Source organism: Ursus maritimus, unplaced genomic scaffold, assembly GCF_017311325.1.
Source record: "Ursus maritimus isolate PB19 unplaced genomic scaffold, ASM1731132v1 scaffold_2, whole genome shotgun sequence".
Taxonomy (NCBI): Eukaryota; Metazoa; Chordata; class Mammalia; order Carnivora; family Ursidae; genus Ursus; species Ursus maritimus.
The window spans coordinates 44,046,582-44,068,105 of NW_024424452.1; the positions used below are offsets into that span (position 1 = coordinate 44,046,582).

The window sequence follows — 21,524 nt, forward strand, 5'->3', positions numbered from 1 at the left end:
GGGGGGGCGGCTATATTGGGTTTGGCAATCAGAAGTCCTCTCCGAAGAGGTCGACTTTTGAAACAGACTGGGGTTTCCAAAAATAATTTCAATTGATTCTATGTCAGTCAAGTTGCTTTGTGGGGGGACAAACCTTCCATGCGCAAGCCTGGGCTGAGGGCTGTGCTCGCACAGGTGATGCTCAGATGAGCTTGGCGATTTTAACTTAACTCGATCCTTGCTTTCGAGGGCTCTATGACCTACACGACACACGAAGACTGGGGGGTGTACCATGTATGACAAGGGGCTCCTACCAATCCGTAAGAATAAGAGGACAGCAGGAAACTGGAAAAGTGTAAGAACAATTCACAAAAAGAAAAATGAAATCCAGAAAGTCCTTTAACTATAAGGGAAAAAATGCTCACCTAGACAATAAGGAAATGCAAATTAAAACTCTAAGATAGCAAATTTCACCAATTATAATGATGGGAATAAGAAAGATCAGTCACGCGACGCGATCACACACTTGCTTCTCGTTGCTGGGACGTAGATAGGAAGCGCCTCTTCCAAGAGCAGTCTGGCAGACTCTTCTGAAACTTTAGTTGAGAGGGTCCTATGATTCAGCCACAGAAATTGATTCCACAGAAACCAAAGCTCAAGGACTTAAAGGGAACTCTGTGGGAGGTTTTGCCGCTGCAGCGATGTTTCTAATGATTAGAAAGAAAAGGAGATGACCCTGTAAATCCACGAGGAGCGGGAATGACTGAGCTCCTGGTCCCTGGAAAATCTGGAACGCATGGCAGCCGTTACACACCGAGCCGCGCCAACACAACAGACTGACACCAAAGGGACTCGGGTGATTCTCTACACACCAGGAAGGTATGTCCTTCGAGATTCTATCCGTATAAACAGAGAGAAGACCGGGAGGATGTACACACACTGTCAACAGCAGTAGCAGTGGGGAAGTGGGACTTGGCAGTTTTTATGTTGTACATTTTTCATAGAGAAGAAAAATCCAGTCCGATCTAGTGAAGAAACAGATTATCGTTGTCCCAGGGGGAGGGAAAGTCTCTATTTCTGAAGAGTGAAGGAGCTTTGCGTCAGCACCAGGATGATGTTTTCTGATATAGTCATATATATTTTTTTGGTGCAGTCATATTTTTAAAAAGCATGCCAAACTCAAATGCAGTGAAACAAATACCAGACAAGATCAGAAAGGGAAACCGTCTGTGGCATGCGTAACGAAGAAAATCTACAATTGATAGAAATAGCTGCTTCGGAGATCCTTTTTGGAGGGTGGTATTTACACATAAAACATAAATAAAATTAACATTATCAAAGCACTTACTGAGATGTCAAAGAAGAACAGAAGAGGAAAATATGTCCTATTAAACTGAGGACATACAGTGCTGTCATGTGGAAAAGCGTATTTTTATTCTAAGAAGAGCCTCGCATTAAGCCACAAATGAAACTAATAAGAGTTAATTCAAGCTATTTCTTGAGCACATCCTACATGTATCAGACATTTGCTTTCCACAGAGCACCTCAATTTAACCCTTACTTTTGTCACCTTAGGTAGACGGTATCCCCCTTCCAGAGGAGGAAGGAGGGACGCAGAGAGGTTAGGTAACTTGCTCAAAGCCACACAGCTGGGAAGCAGAGGAGCCAGGATTCAAACCCAGGACTGATTCAAATGCCCGAGACCTGCCCTATTCGGCTAGGATCTCCCAAAACTAAAAGCTCGAGGTCAAGGGTGGCGGAGAAGCGGGCCTCGGTAAGAGCAGGCTCCCACACAGGGCCTGCTGTATCTTTTCGACAGCGGCCAAGGGTCCCTGTGAGCCCCGGAAGCTGACAGTACCCAGCTGGGACCCGGGTCCAGTCTGGCCCTCACGCTGACGTTCTCCCTGTGGCGGACCCCGCTCCCGTCGCCCTCAAGCTCACAGATGGGACTTCTGGACCCTGGGCCAGAACTGTCCTGAGGCCTTTGTGACCACAGACCTGGGGGTTGCCGTGGCACCCACAGGGCCTGGCCCAGGGGCCTCCTCGCCCCGACCCACCTGCTTGGCGCCCTCGGCATCTGCACCTCCTCACCGAGGCCTGGGGCTGCCCCCACTGTGTCCCCGGCCTGGGCCACCCGCCTCCTGCTCGGCCTCTCACTCCCTGGAGCCCATCTCCGGCCTCCGCTCTGCCCTGGCGGTGCTCCCCCTGTCTTCTCCTCCTCGCTCCCCTGGCCCTTTCCGTCCCCACCGCCTGACTCCTAGGTCCCCCGCTTGTCTCTGCGCCCCCCCCACTCCTTCTCCTGGCTCTTGGCTTCCTTCCCACGAGCTGAGCTGGGTCAGCCACATCTAGGGAGGACAATGGGGCGCGGGGGGAAGAAGGGGACCGTGACCCCTCACGAGTGGAACCCAAGCACAAGGCCTAAACGGGGGTTTAAAATGGGGAAGAGAAGAAAAATGAAGAAGAAAAAGAAGACTGAATTGGAGGAGCTGAAGAAGGAAGTGGTCCTGGTGAGAACCCCCCAGCCGCTCTCCTCAGCCCGCAGCCTGTCCCCTCCCTGCCGAGAGCACCCCCCAGGCCAGGCCCATCTCTCTGCCCCACGTGCTCCGCCCCCTCCCCTGGAAATGGCCCGGGTCACCACCGTCCCCCAACCACTCCACTGTCCCCTCAGGATGACCACAAATTAACCTTGGAAGAGCTGAGCGCCAAGTACTCCGTGGACCTCACGATGGTGAGCAAAGGAAGCCCCTGAGGGGGCGGAGGGTCTCCTTCCCACTGGGAGCCCCCACCCCCACCCCTGGGGAGCAACAGTGGAGCTGGAAGTCGGGGTCCTAACTTCCAGGTCGATGTTGTTACCCTTCCCTCTCCCCAGCCAAGTCCCCCCCCCCCGCCCCGCCCCCGCACACGCTCTTGGGAAAGCCCAGCATGGTAACGCCCCAAGAGTTCAGGGTCAGATGAGAGAAAGGAGAATGGGGTAGGGCAGCACTTCTCCAACCCTTGTCCCCGGGCCCCCGCTCTGCTTTCATAAGTTCTCAGGATCCTAAAGAGCTTTTGCTTATGTGAGTTACATCTATCCATAGCTAGCATCTTCAACATTAAAACTCAGAAAATTAAAAAATACTTCCTTCATTTAAAAACAAGAGTAAATCCGTTATGTATTAGTATAAATAATATTTGCATGACAGACACCTGTTTTCCCAAATAAAAAATGTAGTGGCATTTGACATTTTTGCAACCCCCTTTAATGTCTAGCTTTTTAACACAAGACAGCTGGATTCCCATATATTTTCAGTATTAAATCTGTTGCGATATGTGTCATGGAGCCTTTGGAAAATTCCACCATACACTCAAGAGCAAGAACGGAAAAAGGCGAACCACGACTTAGCACTATTGTGAAAGTCGTCTGACCTTGTGGATCTCCCGAAGGGGTCTCGGGACCCCGTGGGCCCCCCAGACCCCACTTTGAGAACCACCGGTTTAAACGTAAAACCACATACTCTGACTATTACCCTTAGCACTGCTGCTACTGTTACCGCTAATACGAGGACCACAAATAAAAACTTAAAAGCCCTCAAAATGTAAGTTCTTAGTTCTAGAATTTCTTCACTGTCAGGGCTTCATCTGGTAACCAGGGAGGCATGTAAGGGGCTTGTCCCGTTTTCATTCAAGTTGTACGTTTTTCAAGGGAAGCTGGGCGTGGCCGGTGGGGATGAAGGGGAGTTTGTCTTATTATTCTCTGGTGGGTTCTCCTCTTACCTTCAGTTCGAAAGGCACGCAAGCGTATGGCCAGGCCCCGGGGGGAATCTAAGCCTTCACGTGTTTGGCTGGCCTGTTTCCCCACGTCAAAGTTATAGAGACAAAGTGTGAACGTCCGTATGTTATTGACATAAGGTACTGCACCCCATCATCGCATTAGCCTTGCACATTATATCATGAACCGGCGACAGTTACCTCCCACCAGGGTTGGCACTCCCTAAGGGTAGGGACCATTCCCACTCATTCTGCGGTCCTATCGCAGAACCAGCCCAAGATAGGTGTTCAAACGTTTCATGAATCAGTCTACCAAGTAAAAACCTTCCCTATATAAATGTGCTAAATAAAGAAGATCGATCTGTCCTGCAAATTCTAGGAAGAACTTCCAGGGTGATCTTCAGAGAGCTTCGTTGGTCTCCAGACCCCCCAGGGGCTGTAAATGGCACCTCTGAGGCTTGCTATAGCTGCTTCTTGGTTCACGGCTCTCTGTCCTTCCCTGTTTCCTCTCCACACAGGGCCTTAGCCCTGGAAGGGCACAGGAAATCTTGAAACGAGATGGACCCAATACACTTACCCCGCCCCCCACCACTTCAAAATGGGCCAAATTCTGTAAGCAGCTGTTCGGCGGCTTCTCGATCTTACTATGGATCGGTGCCATTCTCTGCTTCTTGGCCTACGGCATCCAGTTACATTACAAGGAGGAGTCTACCAAAGATAACGTGAGTCTGTGCAGCTGCCAACTGGCCAGCCCCGTCCCGGCTTGGCCCTGACGCCCTTCCTCTCAGCAGCCTTGCACTCCCAAAGGCCCCTGGCCCCAATCCCTAGTACTCCCAGGATTTTCTAAGGGAGGCCTTGGTCCCTCCTGGTCTCCCTAGCCTTTTACCTATCAAGCTACTGATTCAGCTCCCTGAGGGCCAAGGTTTCCCTCAGGAACTTGCTGTCTGGTTATCTTCCTGACTGATCATCAAACATCCGGCAGCCCTTTCTCTTTGCCAGAATTTTCATCTCTTGATCTCCTTCCTCCCGGGCTCCCTCCCTGGCTCTCGGCCCCCCAGCCCATGAAGAGCCTTCCTGGGTGCTTGCTGGATCCTGCTGGCCCTCACCGAAGCTCAGGGCTCCGAGGGAGGCACCCTGCCTCGGACTCTCCCTCAGCCCCTGGCTGTTACCCCTGCAAGCTGATTTTCTGAGGATGAAGAGGGAGGAAAAGACCTCCTGACGAGCTCGTTGTCTCCCCACCCCCAGCTGTACCTGGGCATTGTACTGGCTGTCGTGGTCATCGTCACCGGCTGCTTCTCCTACTACCAGGAGGCCAAGAGCTCCAAGATCATGGAGTCTTTCAGAAACATGGTGCCTCAGGTAGGACTGGCGTGGAGGATCTAGTGAGAGAGGTGTAGAATGGGGCCAAACACACAATATTTGAGTCTCTGGAAAATTACACCCTACAACGCGTGAACTGAGAGGCTGGTGACGAGGATGAGGGTCCCTCAGATTTTACTGTGTCAGGCCTTAAAAGTACCCTGAGAAAGACACAGCATCACCTATGAAGCAGTCTGGTCTAGAATGCATAATCTGAATAATGAGCAGGATCTGAAGCCCCAAATGAGAACATTCTCGTAAAAGGGGGGAGGTACAAAGGAGGTTGGAGAGGCTGGATTCTTCAAACGTCGATGGCCTTAAAGACAAAGAACAGGGGCGCCTGGGCGGCTCAGTCAGTTAGGCGTCCGACCCTTGATTTCAGCTCAGGTCACGATCTCAGGATGGTGAGATCGAGCCCTGCCTTGGACTCTGCACTGGGGGTGGAGTCTGCTTGGGATTCTGTCTCTCCCTCTCTCTCTGCACCCCCCACCCCACTTCATGCAAGCTCTCTCTCTCCAAAAAAAAAAAAAAAAAAAAAGACAAAGAACAGCTGTGAGAATGTTCCAGATTACAGGGGGCTAAAGGAGCATGACAACTAAATGCTGTTCCTAACTGGGACCAAATCCTGTGCCTAAGGAGAAAATAATGTGGCAAAGGACATACGGGGTCCTGACAAGGCTGAAACACAGACAGTAGATGACGATACGGTATCAAAGTGAAATCAGGTGAAATGCACAACCGCGTTGTGGGTACTTAACATACTGATTCTGGGGACGCGTACCCTGAAGTACCCAGGATAGAAGATCGTGCTGTATGTGACTACCCTCAGATGGTGCAGGCCAAGAAGCGCTCACATACATACATACCTGCAGACACTGACCAAACCGTAAAGCAAACGGGTGCGATGTCAACAGGTGAATCTGGGTAAAGGTTGTACAGGTGTTCTTGGTACAATTTTTATGCTTGCCACTCTTCTGAAAGTTGAGATTGTTTCCTAATAAGAAGTTATGTTCAAGCATCTGGAAATAATATGACAGCAGAAAGAGGTTTCTAGGCACAGAGCTGGAAACTTGGAAAGGACGGGTGCCAGAATTTCCCGACGGCACCGTCATGTTCTAGTGTCATGGCCCAGGATCTTTTCCCTTTGGTGTCAATGTAAATTAATTCTTCCCTTGGGTGAGAGTTCAGGCAGGGGATGATGCTTTGGTAAAATGAAGTAGGAGTTTGGACACCATTCATTAGCTTTTGCTGCCTAACAAGCCGCCCCAAACTTAGTGGCTCAAAACAGCAAACATAGCGGTTCCCACACTTCTATGGCAGGGCTGTTCTGATCTGGGCTGAGCTGAGGGGTGCTGGACAGTTTCAGATGACCTCATCCCCATGTCTGGGGATGGCTGAGATGGCTGTGACAGCTGGAGCCTTTCTCCTTATGACCTCTCTTCCTCCAGGAAGCTCCCTCAGGCTGGCTCAATACAGTGGCAGAGGGGTTCCCAGTGACAACAGGGCAAGCCCCTACTTTTTAAGCCTCTGTTTGCATTATGCTTCTAATGTCTTATGAGCCAAAGCAAGCCGTGTAGCCCAGCCTAAGTGTGGGGATGGAGAGACAGACCCCCATCTCTTAGACAGAGGGTCATCAGAGTCATGCTGCAAAGGACAGAGATGGTAAGAATTTGCAATGTGCCAAAGAGACCTGCGAGGGTGATGTGGTGAGCGACAGCACAAGGAAGGGCGTCAGAAGGAAGGAGACCAGGAACGGGAGTGTACAGGCCAGAAGCAGATATGGGAGAAGCAGAAAGCTTTGGAAATGACCCTGCACTCTCTTCCCACAGCAAGCTCTGGTGATTCGAGGCGGAGAGAAGATGCAGATCAAAGTGGAGGAGGTGGTGGTGGGAGATGTGGTCGAAGTGAAGGGCGGAGACCGAATCCCGGCGGACCTCCGGCTCATCTCCTCACAAGGATGTAAGGTGAGGGGACGCGGGAAGCTACGTGAGGGGGCCAAGCACCGTCTTGGGGTGGCCTTACATAGTGAGCTGGACTCAGTGAAAGAAAGCATGATCTTATATTCAGAACCTCAAGAAGGTGCGAATTTGGGGTTGGAGACAACAGGTGCTGGTGTGTTTTTGTGTATTTGTCCCTGTGATGATGATGTTGGTGGCAGGTAAAGACATGTATCTTTATAAAGGAATCTTTCTTCCCATGCTCACGTTACGACCCATCTTCCCTCCCATCCCAGGTGGACAACTCATCCTTGACAGGAGAGTCTGAGCCCCAATTCCGCTCCCCCGAGTTCACCCATGAGAGCCCCCTGGAGACCCGCAACATCTGCTTCTTCTCCACCAACTGTGTGGAAGGTGAGCATCGCATCATAAATAGCCTAGTTTCAAAAGCAGAGGTTGAAACAAAGGTTTCAAGAACTCTCTATCTTCGAAAGGTAGTTAGGTAGTTAACAGCTGGCAAACAGTCTAGGTCTTCCATCGTTCATGAGCTGTATGACCTCTGGTGAAAGGTCAACGCCACCATTTCCACGTTTGCACCACGATGATACTAAGAGTCACTATCCCGTAGACCTCACGTGGATTCAATGAGATCACGCATACATGAGGCTGAGCGCAAAGCCTAACACGTCGGACGTGCCTTGCCGTCGTCAGCTCGTATGACTCTAGCTGGTGAATGGGCCATGCTCTAGAAGTTGAAAACAGCACCGGAGGGCACAAAAATAGTCAGCTCTGCTAGGTCAGTCTTCTGAGATGAGCCGCAACTTCTCACTATTCCGGGGACGTGTTGGCATTGGAAATTGGAGTTACCACTCACACTCTGGCTTTGCTCCTAGAATCTAAGGCACCCTTGAACTGGGGGGCAGTTCTGGCCAAGGTGGTAACAACGGGCTCGGTCTCATGTCAACCTTCTCCCTTAAGGAGGCCTGCGGGACTCTGCAGTGCACATGGAAGCCGTCGCTTGTGCTTGAGAATCAATGTTTGGGTATCTCAGAAACAGCTGGTTTTTTTTTAATTGAACGCCTCGTATGAGCCACGTGTTACAGATGTGTCTGACTCTCACGACACTACACAACACACATTAGCTCTGTTTCGTGAAGAGCTCAGAGAAATGAAATGCAGCATCCAAGGGCACAGGTCAATAGGAAAGAAGAGACTCGAGGATTCTAGTGTGGGTCCGTCTCCCAAAGCCTGTGCTCTTTCCGCAGACCTTTATCTGGAATAAAGCTTGCCAATGACCTCTCCGGTCAAAAAGTTATTTATCTGAAAAATATTTTAAAAGATAAGAGTAATAATAAAGATGAAAAAGAATCCAACCAGAAAATAAGATATATATTGAAACATTTTTTAAAAATTTTAATTGGACAGAAGGATCCAGGTTAGCAAGCTTTAGGAAAAAGTTTTGCTCACATTGGTCCTTCCCAAGTAGGTTTTTGGTCAGCAAAGTATACGATTCAAATAAGGGTGGGGAAGTGGGTGGGGGGACCCCATCCGAGAAACAAGGGTCTGGTCAGGATGGAGGAGGCCTTCATAGGAGACCAGAGGGACACAAGACTTGGCCAAGGGGGCGGAGCTAGGTTGAAGGAGCTCTTGACCCTTGAACTGAGGAACGTCCATGCACTTTGCACATGAGGAGCATACCTTTAACCTTTATCCCAGACCCTTGCCTCCCTACTTTCACGGCCGTGGCCCTGATGGGGCTGAGGGTACGGGCACCTGTCTCTGGGTTCTCACGCATTCCATGGGGCCTGAGCTGTCTCCCTGGTGATGTGCAGGAGTACGGAGGTGTCGGTCTGGCCTGGGATAGGGGAGGCTTGCCCGTGGGCTTGACCTTCTCCAGGCTGACATCAACCCATCCTGTCCCCAGACACATGGGATTCGTTGCTAGGTCCTGCCTCTCTACGCAGGGGCGAACCCACGAAGGAGTAAAAAGGAAGAACTAGACCAAACCCTGGCATAAAATAGATACAGGTAGTGCCATACTCCTCCCCGGCCCCAAACCCCAAAGCCTCTCAGCACCTCCCAGTTACTATAGTGTCTTCGACAAGGCTCAGAGAACGCCTCTGATGGGCAGCAGTCCGGCGGGCAGCCGCTGGGGAGCCCATCTGCGGAGGGCCTCGTACCGGAGCCACTCTTCCCCAGAACACCATCCAGGCGGGACCCCGCTCTCCGACTCCCTGAGCCGAAGGCCACCCTGGAAACGGAGCGGCCGCTCTGCCAACAGTGTCTGGGGGGGCCGTCGGAGTAGAGTCGCCCCTACCCAGTCCCACGCGTGATTCTGTATCGTCCTTCTTAAGACCCTAAATCCATCTAGATGAAGAAAAGAAAGAAACCAACACTCGCGTGCCTACTATGCACCCAGTCCTGCTCTAGACTTTTCGAGAGGCCTTTCCTGCTTACAGCTTCGTCGATGCTTCCATCCTGTCTTAGAGCTGAGGCAGCCTGAGGGCCAGCGTGCACGGAGCTGCCCCGGGGCGAACAGCGGCCCCTTGGAAAACTGAACCTCCAGCAGGAGTCCTTCCGATTCCAAAATAATATTTCTAGAATATGGTGCTTTTCTGGGTGATTCTGACTTGACTTGGAAGGGTAGGAATTGCAGCCATTATGGGAAAGCAGGAGAAGTTGTTTGGAGCCAAGAACCTTGTCAGGCCCCTCATTCCAAGCCACGTAGGTGAGTGGCCGCATCCTCCGTGTGGAAAGCCGACCACGCCGGCCAAGTCCCACTCCCGACTCTGGGGGCAGCGCGGGCGGAGTGAGCGGCACGGAGCCCAGCTGTTATGGCTTCTGCTCCCCGGCAGGGGTCAGCCTGGCTCCAGCCCGCCGAGCAGGGAGGGGCTCCGGCCAGAGCAGAGCTCGGGTCTCCAGCCTCCATACCATCCCCATCAGGGCAGGATAACGCTTCCTTGGGGGGGGGGGGAGGGCGCTCCGGTCATTTGCGGGATGTGTAGCTGCACCCCTGCCCTCTCCCCACCGATGCCAGGAGCAGCCCTCCCACCCGCGGTGACAACCGAGCCGCCCCCAGACATTGCCCAACGTCTCCTGGGGGCAAACTGCCACCCACGGAGAAGCCTGGTGTGGGGACAACCAGATGTTGGGAGGGAGGACACTTGCAGAAGGGCGATCCCTATTCCTGGGGATCTAGAAACTATGCGGCTGCTGAGGGCAACATAAGAAACACACAGGCAACAGAAGACATGTAGACACGTGTAATGCAGACCTTCTTGACGGGGAAGGTGGTGAGGCCATACAGGAGAACGGTGCGATCCTCGGACGTTCCGCAGGCGAGGAGAACCTTACTGTATAAATCAAATATGAGGAGCAGAGAGCACAAGAGCCTCTGGGGGGTCCCGAGTGTCCGCCTTGCTTGTGACCCCTGACGGCGCGCTCCTCGCAGGAACCAAAGCCAGCAGCGCCCCCCTCAGACCTCCCCGTTGCTCCACAGGAACCGCTCGGGGCGTTGTGATCGCTACCGGAGACTCCACGGTGATGGGCCGCATCGCCTCTCTGACGTCGGGCCTGGTCGTGGGCAAGACCCCCATTGCTGTGGAGATCGAGCACTTCATCCGTCTGATCACAGCGGTGGCCGTCTTCCTCGGCGTCTCTTTCTTCGGGCTCTCGCTGATCTTGGGCTACGGCTGGCTGGAGGCTGTCATTTTTCTCATTGGCATCATTGTGGCCAATGTGCCTGAGGGGCTGCTGGCCACCGTCACCGTGAGTAGCCAAGGGGGAGGGTGGTCTCTGGGCAGACGCCGCGCCCAGGGGATGAAATCGTTAGTATCTCTTCTGCTGTTGAGTCCCTCGAGTGCGGCGGACTCCTGATGTGTGTGCGGGTGTCAGCCACTCGGGTCCCGCAGGGCCTTGACTTCCTCACTCATATTTTCCGGTGCCTTCTCTTTCTTCTGCGTGACTTGCGATGCGGGAAGCATTCGATTCTAAGTCACCAGCAGTGAGTTCCAGTCCGGGCTGTACGTGCCGGTGAACTTGGCCGAATCACTGAACATCTTCAGGTGTCAATTTAATTAATCATCAGTTTCTAGAGGAAGATTAATGCAGAATTATAGAATCTGCTTGGAAAGGACTTCAAAGCCCATAAAAATCCAAACTTCCCACCGATGCCAAACATCTCGTGCACACTCCGTAGATGATGATTATTTCTAGTCCTGGGAAGCCCGCCCCTTTTTGTCTCGGCTCATTTCACCGCCGGGCTGCTCTAGCTGGATTTTGTTGTCTTGAGCAGAAACATGGTTTCCTGTTTGGTCCCAGTTTTCCCATTTGAAGATACACAAAGCAAGGCATTTTTCTCTCTCTTCTACAAGCTACGCTTTTGATTGATGGTAGCCATCATGTCTGCCCAGACTCTCTGGTGGGAGGTGAAATCATCCCCTGTCCTCTAGCTGTTCTTCACAGGACATGGTCTTCAGACCCCTTGGCTTGCTGATCACCTCTTGGGGGTTTGCTCGAGTTAATCAACATCCTTCTTAGAATAGAAATGAGAATAATACTCAGGGTGTGGCTCGTTAGCGCGAAACCCTCAGCACTAGTAATAATACGTAAATAAATCATAACCCCACGATTAGAATTCTGTATTAATATAACCGTAGCCTAAGGACTGATTAGTTTTTTTTTAAAGATTTTATTTATTTATGTGACAGAGAGACAGCCAGCGAGAGAGGGAACACAAGGAGGGGGAGTGGGAGAGGAAGAAGCAGGCTCATAGCGGAGGAGCCTGATGTGGGGCTCGATCCCAGAACGCCGGGATCACGCCCTGAGCCGAAGGCAGCCGCTTAATGACTGCGCTACCCAGGCGCCCCAGAACTGATTAGTTTTTAAAACAACCCTGCCACACACCTGACTTTGATTGAACTTATGGTCCACATAATTCATGTCAACAAAAACGCCCCGGTTTAAGTGATCGCTCAAGTCCTTTCTAGTGTTGCACTATTTCTTCTCAACTTCATGATTCTCCTGTTTTCTTCTTTTTTTTCTAACTATTGGTACAAGCCCCCCCCCCCCCCACAATAAAAGGTTAGCTATTGACGTGGTCCCTGGGAGGGTGGACTTGAGAGAGAGGGGTGGCCTGAACTTGGCTGGAAAGGGGCTGCTGAGTGGAAAAGACAAAAGGACCCTGGGGGAGCAGAATATTCCAGGGGATAAGGTCATCTGCTACGTTCCCCTGATGAAGGAAGATGCGCTTTCCCCGAAGCTCGGCCATAATGCACGCGCACAGTCGCTCTCCTGATCTCCTTTCCCACGGCCGCAGGTGGAAACAAAAAGGGAAGAAGTACCAAAAATTACAACAGCGATACAAACGATCAGATTTCCAAAAACAAAGTGGTGTGAGCAGCCGACCTCTTCGTCTCCAGTAACTGCCGGCCCTCTTCACGGCCTTAGGTGTGTCTGACCCTGACGGCCAAGAGCATGGCCCGGAAGAACTGCCTGGTGAAGAATCTGGAGGCGGTCGAGACGCTGGGCTCCACCTCCACCATCTGCTCCGACAAGACGGGCACCCTCACCCAGAACCGCATGACCGTCGCGCACATGTGGTTCGACAAGACCATATACAAGGCCGACACCAGCGAAGAGCAGACTGGTGACTCTAGTGGCGTGGGTGGGCCGGGGCGGGGCTGGGGGTGGCACCTGGACCGAGGGGGCACTGACCCAGGAGACAGCTGGGCCCTGAGTGCAGACAAGGGTTGTCTCTGTCAAGTGCTGGGGGCCAGAGCAGGATGCGAGAACGTCCCTGCTTTAAGCTCCCCACCCCCACCCTGCTCACGAGCTCCTTCTTCCTCCCCAGGGAAGACGTTTGCCAAGGGCTCTCCTACCTGGTTCATCCTGGCCCGCATCGCCGGCCTCTGCAACCGAGCCGACTTCAAGGCTCACCAGGAGACCCTTCCCGTTGCTAAGGTATCGGGCCTGCGGGGTGGACGATGCCTCGGTGTCCAGGGCATGCCCCGCCCTCTCCCCAGAAGTCTCTATCCTGGTGCTCAGGGATTGCCCCCAGGTCCCCCCATTGCACCCCTTGCCCTATGCCGCACCCCTCGGGCTCACCACGCTAACCTCATCCCGGCAGCGGGCGACAACAGGGGATGCTTCCGAGTCAGCCCTCCTCAAGTTCATTGAGCAGTCGTATAGCTCTGTGAAGGAGATGAGAGAGAGAAACCCCAAGGTGGCAGAGATCCCCTTTAATTCCACCAACAAGTACCAGGTACAGAACGCACAAGGGTAGAAGGGTGGAGGGGGGCTCGTGGTTTGGGGAAATGGGAGCTCGGCCTTCGCCCTCAGCTTCCCCTCTGAACAGCAGAAGAGAGACGGCGGCTACCCAGCATCCTCCTTAAGAGGAAGGCTCACCTCAAGAGAAAGTGCCCGGCAGGTAAAGGGAGGAGCAGGTGGTAAAGGAAGAGGCCTTGGGTCCTAAGCAGGGCGTGAGGCTCCGTCACTTGTGGAGAGAGCAGGTGGGAAGTGTCCTGTAGGTAGGACAGGCTGGTTGGTGACAGTCACGGGGCCTCGGAGGCATCTCTGGGGCTCCTGCAAGTTTTGCCACTGCAGAATAAGGCTGCGTTTGCAAGGCACCCCCCTCCCCCCCCAAGAGCCTGATTGCATTCCTCACCCGTGATTCCAGCAGCTGCCATCAGGTAGGGGCGGGGCCGGGGCCCCAGCACATTTGTGAAGTTTTTCGTTGCTCAGGAGCATTTTGACAGCTACCTAGGGAGGCATGACACGGGAAGGAGATGCGCGGGCTGGGGAGAAGTGGCGGGGCACTAACCCCAAGGTGCAGGAGACAGACGGCCAAGCCAGGGGGACCCTCCCACGTGAGGTCCCGCACACCTTGAAGACGGCGTTGTGGGGGGACCCGGGGCCACGACTGGAGCACCACAGGGTTGGGCCCTACAGGACAGTCATGGTTTGCTCAGGGGAGGGGAATTCTCCAAGTTCACGGGCTACCATGAAGGTCAGACATTCAGGTGTGGGTGACAGAGAAGAAACGAGACTCCCAAAAGTCAGTTCTGTCTTCCTGTCTTAGAAACCACAGAACAAACCTCGCTTCGGCACCTCGCATGGGTACTAACATCAGAACAATACAGAGAAGTTCAGCGAGGCCAGTGCACAGGCAAACTCCTCTAATGTTATACTTGAAAGTTGCTAAGACAGTCGATCCCCCAAATTTTCCTCATAAGGGAAAAAAAATTACAACTAAAAAAAATAATAAAATAACGACAGCTATATGGAGTTTTGAGTTTTAAAAACCCAATTGCCTATCTTTTCACATTGAACACTGAGTGAGTAAGAGTTAAAGAAATAGATCCAGAGTTTTTTGTCTCCACTGGCTTTCAGTCCGTGTAATAGGATAGGTCTCCAAAGCCCAAACTGCAACTTATTTCTGCTTTTTTCTGACGTTCAGCGGCCTCACAGCCCAGACAAGAATTCTGTGCTTGGCAGGGCCAGATCAAAGCCTATGACTGCAAAGAAGTAGATACTTCTTCCTTTGTGTGATTTAAAATAAAAGCAAAATATATCCATGACATTTGTTGGGATGTCCAACAAAATAGCAACTTTCCCCAAAATGACTAAGTTTTTTTAGTGCGTTTTCTGAGGATCACGTGCAAAGGACGCGCTCTTCCTCCATGGCGCCCCCGCCGGGTGAGCTCGGCCAGCCGGGCGCTGCCCCCAGGGGTGGGCTCTGGGGGCAGCTGGAGCCCCCGGCTCTGCGAGGCCGCCCCAGCCCTCTGTCACCTGCAGGCTTCGTCTCTTCCTCTCTCTCAGATTGAAACGAAAGGAAGGGTCTCTGTTCTGATATTCCCAGATTCCTCCCACGGGGCTCGATCCCAGGACCCTGGGAGCATGACCTGAGCCGAAGACAGACACTTAACCCACTGAGCCACCCAGGTGCCCCCTCCCACCTTTTTATCTGTAATTTTCTGTCAAGATGTGACTTTTTGGGGACCCTGCTACTGACTTATAAGTAGGTCTTACTGCCACCTCTGATAATCTCCAGTAAATAGGGAACAAAGACGTATTAAGCACTCAGGAAATGAAGCTTTTTAAACCTCTTACAGCTTTCTGCTTAAACAAGTGAAGGTTTTTCCTCTTAACCGCTTAGGCATATTTTGAAAATAACTGAGAGTTCTAGGAAGTATTTGAAGGTTTCTAATGGGACGGTTTTAACAGCACTTTACACGCAGGCTTTCCACCTTGATTGTCCTGTGGGCAGTGTGGTCTGGCCCCTTCGACACCTGCTCCTTTCAAGGTGCTGGTCTGGGGACAGGCTTCTTACGGGCAAGTTCCCGCTCGGAAGAGGAACTCCATCATAGTTCCCGCTCACAGATCAGAGATCAAGGGAAAATGCAAAACCGAAAGGCGTCTCATTCCTCTCTCCTCCTGGCATGTGGTCTCCTCAGATTCACTGTGAATCTGGCCTTCCCTGCCCCCAGCACACCTCGTTGCCGACTGGACCCCACCCCCACCTGCCACCAGCCCCTGGGACTTCTCCAGCTGTTGGGAGAGTGGCAAAGGGATTACAATGACTAACCTATTTCTGGATTGTGCTTCGTGGGTTTCAAAGTACTTTTTTACAAATAATCTGACCCTCAAACGGCATGGTGTGAACCGCGTGGGTCCACTTGAACGCCGGCGGTTTTCCATAAACACGGTACAGCTCTGTCACAGTGGGTTTTCTCTTCCTGACAATTTTCTTCACATTTTCTTTTCTCGAGCTCACTTTGCTGTAAGAATACAGCATTTAATACATAGAACATACATAATATGTGTTAGTTGACTGTTGATGTTACTGGTAAGGTTTGGGGTCAACAGCAAACTATATTAGTAGTTAGGTTTTGGGGGATTTTTGACTGTCTTGTGTCCCATAAAAACCCAATGAAGCCAGCAACACAGAATCTTTTGCACTGTATCAAGGGAACTAAGGTTTTGAGAGGTTCAGTGGATTGACCTGAGGTCACAAAGCATTCCCGCTGAGGGGACACAGGCCTGTGGCCCCTATGTTCTCTTCCCTGTCTGCCCTGTTGCCTCTGCCCGGCCCACACTTCTGCTTTCCAGGCAGAGAGGAAGCAGAGAAAGTGAGAGGCTGGCTTGTGCCCTCAGAGATTGCGGTGCAAATAACACAGGGGCTGGGATCCTTGGACAGGAGGAGGCACGGGCTGGACCCGGAGTCAGATTTGACTGGAGGGAGGGGGCTGCCCTGGGGTTAGGGGACAGAGGAAATGGGAGGGGGATAGGAAACCGGTTGCCGGTTGTGTTACCCTCAAAAACCTTTCCCCTGTTTTTCTGCCCCAACCCTTGCTCCCTCCTCCCGCTGCAAGGATTCTTCCTTTCTCCTCCCCAGATGTCCATCCACTTGCAGGACAACAGCTCCCAGACCCACGTGCTGATGATGAAGGGGGCCCCAGAGAGGATCCTAGAGTTTTGCTCGACTTACCTTCTGAAGGGGGTGGAGTACCCCATGGACGATGAGATGAGGAAAGCCTTCCAGAACGCCTACATGGAACTGGGAGGCCTGGGGGAACGCGTGCTAGGTGAGGGGCTGCAGAAGAAACCCGGGAAGAATGACATCCAAATGGTTATTTGTGGGGTGAGATATCGAAGATGTTGGGGTGAGCGAGACAGGGACGTAGGCCGCTGAGTGACGACTGGTCCCTCTGTCTCTCCCCAGGATTCTGCTTCCTGAATCTGCCTGGCACTTTCTCCAAGGGATTCGAGTTTAATACAGATGAAATCAATTTTCCCATGGATAACCTTTGCTTTGTGGGGCTCATCTCCATGATTGACCCTCCCCGAGCTGCAGTCCCTGACGCTGTGGGCAAGTGTCGTAGTGCAGGGATCAAGGTAAACTCCTGGCCGTATCCCGGAAGCCCCTGACCCGTCACAACCTGGCGCAACAGTAGAGAGCCTTGCTTAGAGTAGGTTCTTATAATCCTGGTTTAATTGATGTCTGTTTCCTCGAGCTTATGATTTTTAGTCTTAAGAGACACCCTAATAGGAAATAGTAAGTTTCTTCTGTAGTTAGAATCCTGTTTTGTGTTGAACATTAGAATCACCAGGAGACCTTTAAAAATCTGATGCCTAGACACCGCGCCCCCCTCTGCCCCCGGCAGGCTCGGTCGGTAGAGCACGCGACTTTTGATCTCGGGGTTGTGAGTTCAAGCCCCAGGTTGGGTGTAGAGATTACTTAAACAAACAAACAAAACCAACAAACTTAAAAAATCTGATGCCTGGGCCACACCCCAGACCCATTACATTGGAAACTCTCAGGGCAGGATACAGGCATCTGCTTTCCGCAAACCTTTTTTTTTTTAAGATTTTTATTTATTGATTATTCATTTGAGAGAGACCACACAAGCAGGGGGAACGACAGAGGGAAAGGGAGAATCAGATGCCCTGCTGAGCAGGGAGCCCGATGCAGGGCTCGATCCCAGGACCCGGAGATCATGACCTGAGCCCAAGGCAGATGCTTTACTGACTGAGCCACCCAGGCGCCCACTCTCTTAAAACTTTCTTAGAGATTTCACTAGGCAGGTCCTTTTGAGAACCAGTGTCCTAGGGCTGTGTACGTGACCGTCTAGGGGTTTTGTCGGAACGCAAAATCTTGATTCTGCAGGTCTAAGACACCCTGGGCTTCTGCATTCGTAACAAGCTCCCAGGTGATGCTGTTGCTGCGGGTCTGCAGACTACAGCAGGAGTAGCCAAGGGCTAGAGGATTTCAGGGAAAGGTGCTGCTGGGAGGGGGCCGGGGCCTGGAGGGGATGACAGAGAGGCTGAGCCACGGAGAGCTGGGCCCTCGATGCCCCTGATCCGGGAGAACAGCTGCACAGGAGTAAAAGCTAGAAACTGAAATGAATCAGTCCAAGAGTGAAACACGGCCGCAGAACACACACCGGCGGTGGGCACTCCTCCTTGGCTGGGGGGACTCAGACTTCATGGGATTCCTAGTTCTGAGACGTTCTGTGCCTCACTTCCAGGTCAAATTCTAAGACTCACCTCCATCCTCACAGGTCAGAGACTGCACCTTTTCTGCTCATAAGTGATATTCTGGATCCCAGACTCGCGGGAGAGCGGGTTGGAGGGCGGGGGGGATGCTGGAGGTATTTAGGGAGAACGAGATGCTGTCCGAGCTGGCTTTGTCTTCGACCTTGACTGTGAGCACTTTGTCCGGGGGCAGCTGGGCCATGCCAAGTTCGATGATTGGTCGCTGGAGTGAGAACCACGGGGCGGGTGGAGGAACGATTTTGAGTGAGGTCCCCGATGACCACGGGCTGTTTGGGCGGTGGGTTCTCTGAAGCAGCAGCTTGACCGCAGCTCAGCCACTCAGGATCGCCGCTGTCTCGACCTCCCCCGGCTCTCTAAGCACCCGCACCACAGCGTGGGAGATAGCTGGAGAAGGGCCCATCCTAGCTTCCTGATCCTCGAGGTGGCTGTTGGAATGGGGACTCATACTGGGGATGTGAAATGCGTCTCATCTGGGGATTTGTGGGGCCCTGACAGCATCAAGGAGAGAGTTACCTTTGCCCCTGAGGTGGGGGGGCCCCGAACGAGTCGAAGGGTGATTTAGCCTGGGTGCAGTCACCGCCTGAGGCAGGTGAATCCGAGGCCGGCAGCTGGAGCGGGAGGCCCTGGGGCTTTCTGGGCCAGTCCCTGCTCTGGGCACAGGCTTACAGTTCGCATTTTCGTTTCTCACTTCTTCTGGACCTGAAGCTGGCAGAACTTTGGCAGACTCGGTGAGAAATCCTGAATCAGCTCCCTTTCCCTCTAGGGGAGTGTAAGACGTGTACATGATGCCATCCTTCCAGGAGCACAAATGTAAGAGACATATGGCGGGTTGTCGCATAGGGTGGACAATCCGGGCCACTTCCAAAATGGCCTCGACGCAGAGCTGCTAGAAGGGACCGGAGAGCCCTGGGGTCGCCGGGCAGCAAAGTGCTTACAAGGAGATGATCGCAGGGCTGGTACTTCCCAGGTAGAGCCATGAGCTCGGGCCTTTGGAACAAACGTAGTTGAAAAAATAAATGAAAGTACCCCATTATATTTGCCTCTCACTGAGGCTCTCGACGCCGTGAAGGTGTTTGGGCCTCACCGTGAACCTGGACGCCTCCAAGAACAGCAGTCAGGCCACAACAGTTGTGTCACCAACACCGGACTCCGTCTCTCAGATGGGCCCGATGTGGGGAGAGAAGGGACGAGGGAACAACAGGGCAGCTTGCAAGACTACGTGGGAACATCAGAGGCATGGTCAGCACCCACAAGTCGGGAATGAAACTCCTTCAGTCCCTGACGAATCCCAGAAACCCTGAGATGTCCTTCACCTCCGAGGGAGCCATTCTCTGCAGCACCGCACGTCTGTTGTGCACATGCGCCTCGGTGTGCTGCAGAATTGCGTCCTGGGAACTCAGTCTTGGGGAGACCGACTTTGGGTTTTTATTTCTGCAGCCTGGCCTGGAGGTGGGACTGCCAGAAACTACTACAGAACGGCCCCTTTGAGCAGTCAGACAGGGCAGGTGCTGGGGCGGGGTGTATCAGGATGACAGCACACCTGCCCTCCAGGTCCCCAGTCACCACAGATGAGCCCCTGGGAGGCTGTCCGGGTGCGGCGAGCCTGAAGGGCATCACGCAGGGCTCGGTCTGCGTCACATCTGGAACGTTGTAAGCTCGTGTGCAGTTCCCTCCCAGACCCGGACACTCGCAGTCCGCGGTGTGGGTACGGTGACCTGTCCTGCGTTTCTTTTTTTTTTTTTTTTTAAAGATTTTATTGATTTATTTGACAGAGATAGAGACAGCCAGTGAGAGAGGGAACACAAGCAGGGGGAGTGGGAGAGGAAGAAGCAGGCTCATAGCGGAGGAGCCTAATGTGGGGCTCGATCCCAGAACGCTGGGATCACGCCCTGAGCCGAAGGCAGACGCTTAACCGCTGTGCCACCCAGGCGCCCCCTGTCCTGCGTTTCTGGTGGCCACACGGACTTCCGCGTCACCACCTCCCTCCAGGAAGTCGGGCTTGGAGTCACGCTGCTCTGGGTCCAGCGCACAAGGAGGCGGGCTCTGGGAAGAACTCCCTTACAGGCTCGTTTCCATGCTCTGAAAGCAAACAGATGGACATTTCTAGGACCTTCCAGACAGTTCAGTCACAGCCTCACAGCTGCCTTTCCCTCCATTGGAGCTGGGAAAGCTGTGCACCTGGAGGGCCCTCGGGAGCCAGGCCGGGATTCTCAAGAGACAGTCATTCTTTCATTCCTTCATCTGATGGCTGTTTGTGGTACGACAGCTATGTGCTAGGCTTTGCGCAAGAGTGAAGCTTCACAGGGAGCCCGGACACGGCCCATTCTTGCAGAGCACTCCGTCCAGTGGACAGAAACAAGGCAGGAGGAGTGCTGACAGACAGAAGGAACAGAATGCTAGGATAGCCTGGATCCAGGCATCTGACCTTCGAGGAGCCAGGAGAACAGGGCTAGGGCTGGTACGGGGCATCTGCAAAAGGGCTGGAACCAGGGGAGGCCACAGGGAAGCGAGAGGAAGAGTGAGGGTCAGAACACACCTGGGCCTAGAGGATATTCTGGTAGGCAGGTGGATTATTCCAGACGTGCCTTTATTACCATTTGTTCTATGTGTAGGTGTTTGTCTTTTGAGCTTAAAGAAACAGAATAGCTTCTGGAACAATTCAGTGAAATTCTGAATATAGTAATATGCCCAAATCCCCAGTTTATGCCTGGGAAAACTAGAACCCAAACTTCTATGTGTTATGGGCTGGTGGGCCCGACCCAGTCCTGGGGGGTGAAGCTGCCATAGCCGAAGTCCTTGGGGATGGGCTGCAAACAGCCCGTGGATTGAAGGCAGTGATCCGTTAGGTTCTGGAGAAAAGGCAAAGGGTTCGGGATCCCTCCGAAGGTGATTCTGCTTGCCTTTCTTCCCCTCCCGACCTAGGTGATCATGGTGACTGGGGACCATCCCATCACAGCCAAGGCCATCGCCAAAGGTGTGGGCATTATATCAGAAGGCAACGAGACGGCAGAGGACATGGCTGCACGGCTCCAGGTCCCTATCAGCCAGATCAACACCAGGTGGGGCCCCTAAAGAACTCAGATCTGCCGTGTCTCCCCTCCATCCTCAGCCGCCCCACCCCGACCCCACTCGCTACAGTTTCCGGAAGCTCCTGTAGTGGGTAGGACGTGTAGGGTTTACTTACTGCAAAGTAAAACATAATAGGGAAATGACCAAGGGACTATGTCAGTGGGTTTTCAGAGGAAGTGGATGGAAGGACGCAGAGCAAAGGGAGGAGCGGGTGGGACGCGGGGAGGGGTGCACGGTGTCCGTCCGGAACGGTGGGTGGCTGGGGACCAGCGAGGAGGCCGGGCGAAAAGCAGAAACAGGAGGTTACAGTGGAGGCTGGACAGAGGCACCGGGGCCTCTGGTGAATTCTGAGCGCTCTGCGGTGGCTTTTGAAATCCT

At 53.0% G+C, this 21,524-nt stretch overlaps 1 protein-coding gene across 1 annotated transcript in view; it reads left to right on the forward strand.

The window, feature by feature from the left end:
* The first annotated feature begins 2,272 nt into the window (after window positions 1-2,272).
* The window catches only part of LOC103672049 (sodium/potassium-transporting ATPase subunit alpha-4), a 30,046-nt gene continuing 10,794 nt past the window's right edge, over window positions 2,273-21,524 (forward strand). The window contains exons 1-13 of the mRNA XM_040634481.1: window positions 2,273-2,486; window positions 2,648-2,707; window positions 4,245-4,448; window positions 4,972-5,085; window positions 6,915-7,049; window positions 7,319-7,436; window positions 10,522-10,790; window positions 12,471-12,669; window positions 12,874-12,983; window positions 13,150-13,284; window positions 16,417-16,606; window positions 16,744-16,916; window positions 21,000-21,136. Coding sequence (XP_040490415.1) covers window positions 2,337-2,486; window positions 2,648-2,707; window positions 4,245-4,448; window positions 4,972-5,085; window positions 6,915-7,049; window positions 7,319-7,436; window positions 10,522-10,790; window positions 12,471-12,669; window positions 12,874-12,983; window positions 13,150-13,284; window positions 16,417-16,606; window positions 16,744-16,916; window positions 21,000-21,136 — 1,994 coding nt within the window. The 5' untranslated portion in view covers window positions 2,273-2,336. The remainder of the gene's footprint in view (window positions 2,487-2,647; window positions 2,708-4,244; window positions 4,449-4,971; window positions 5,086-6,914; window positions 7,050-7,318; window positions 7,437-10,521; window positions 10,791-12,470; window positions 12,670-12,873; window positions 12,984-13,149; window positions 13,285-16,416; window positions 16,607-16,743; window positions 16,917-20,999; window positions 21,137-21,524) is intronic.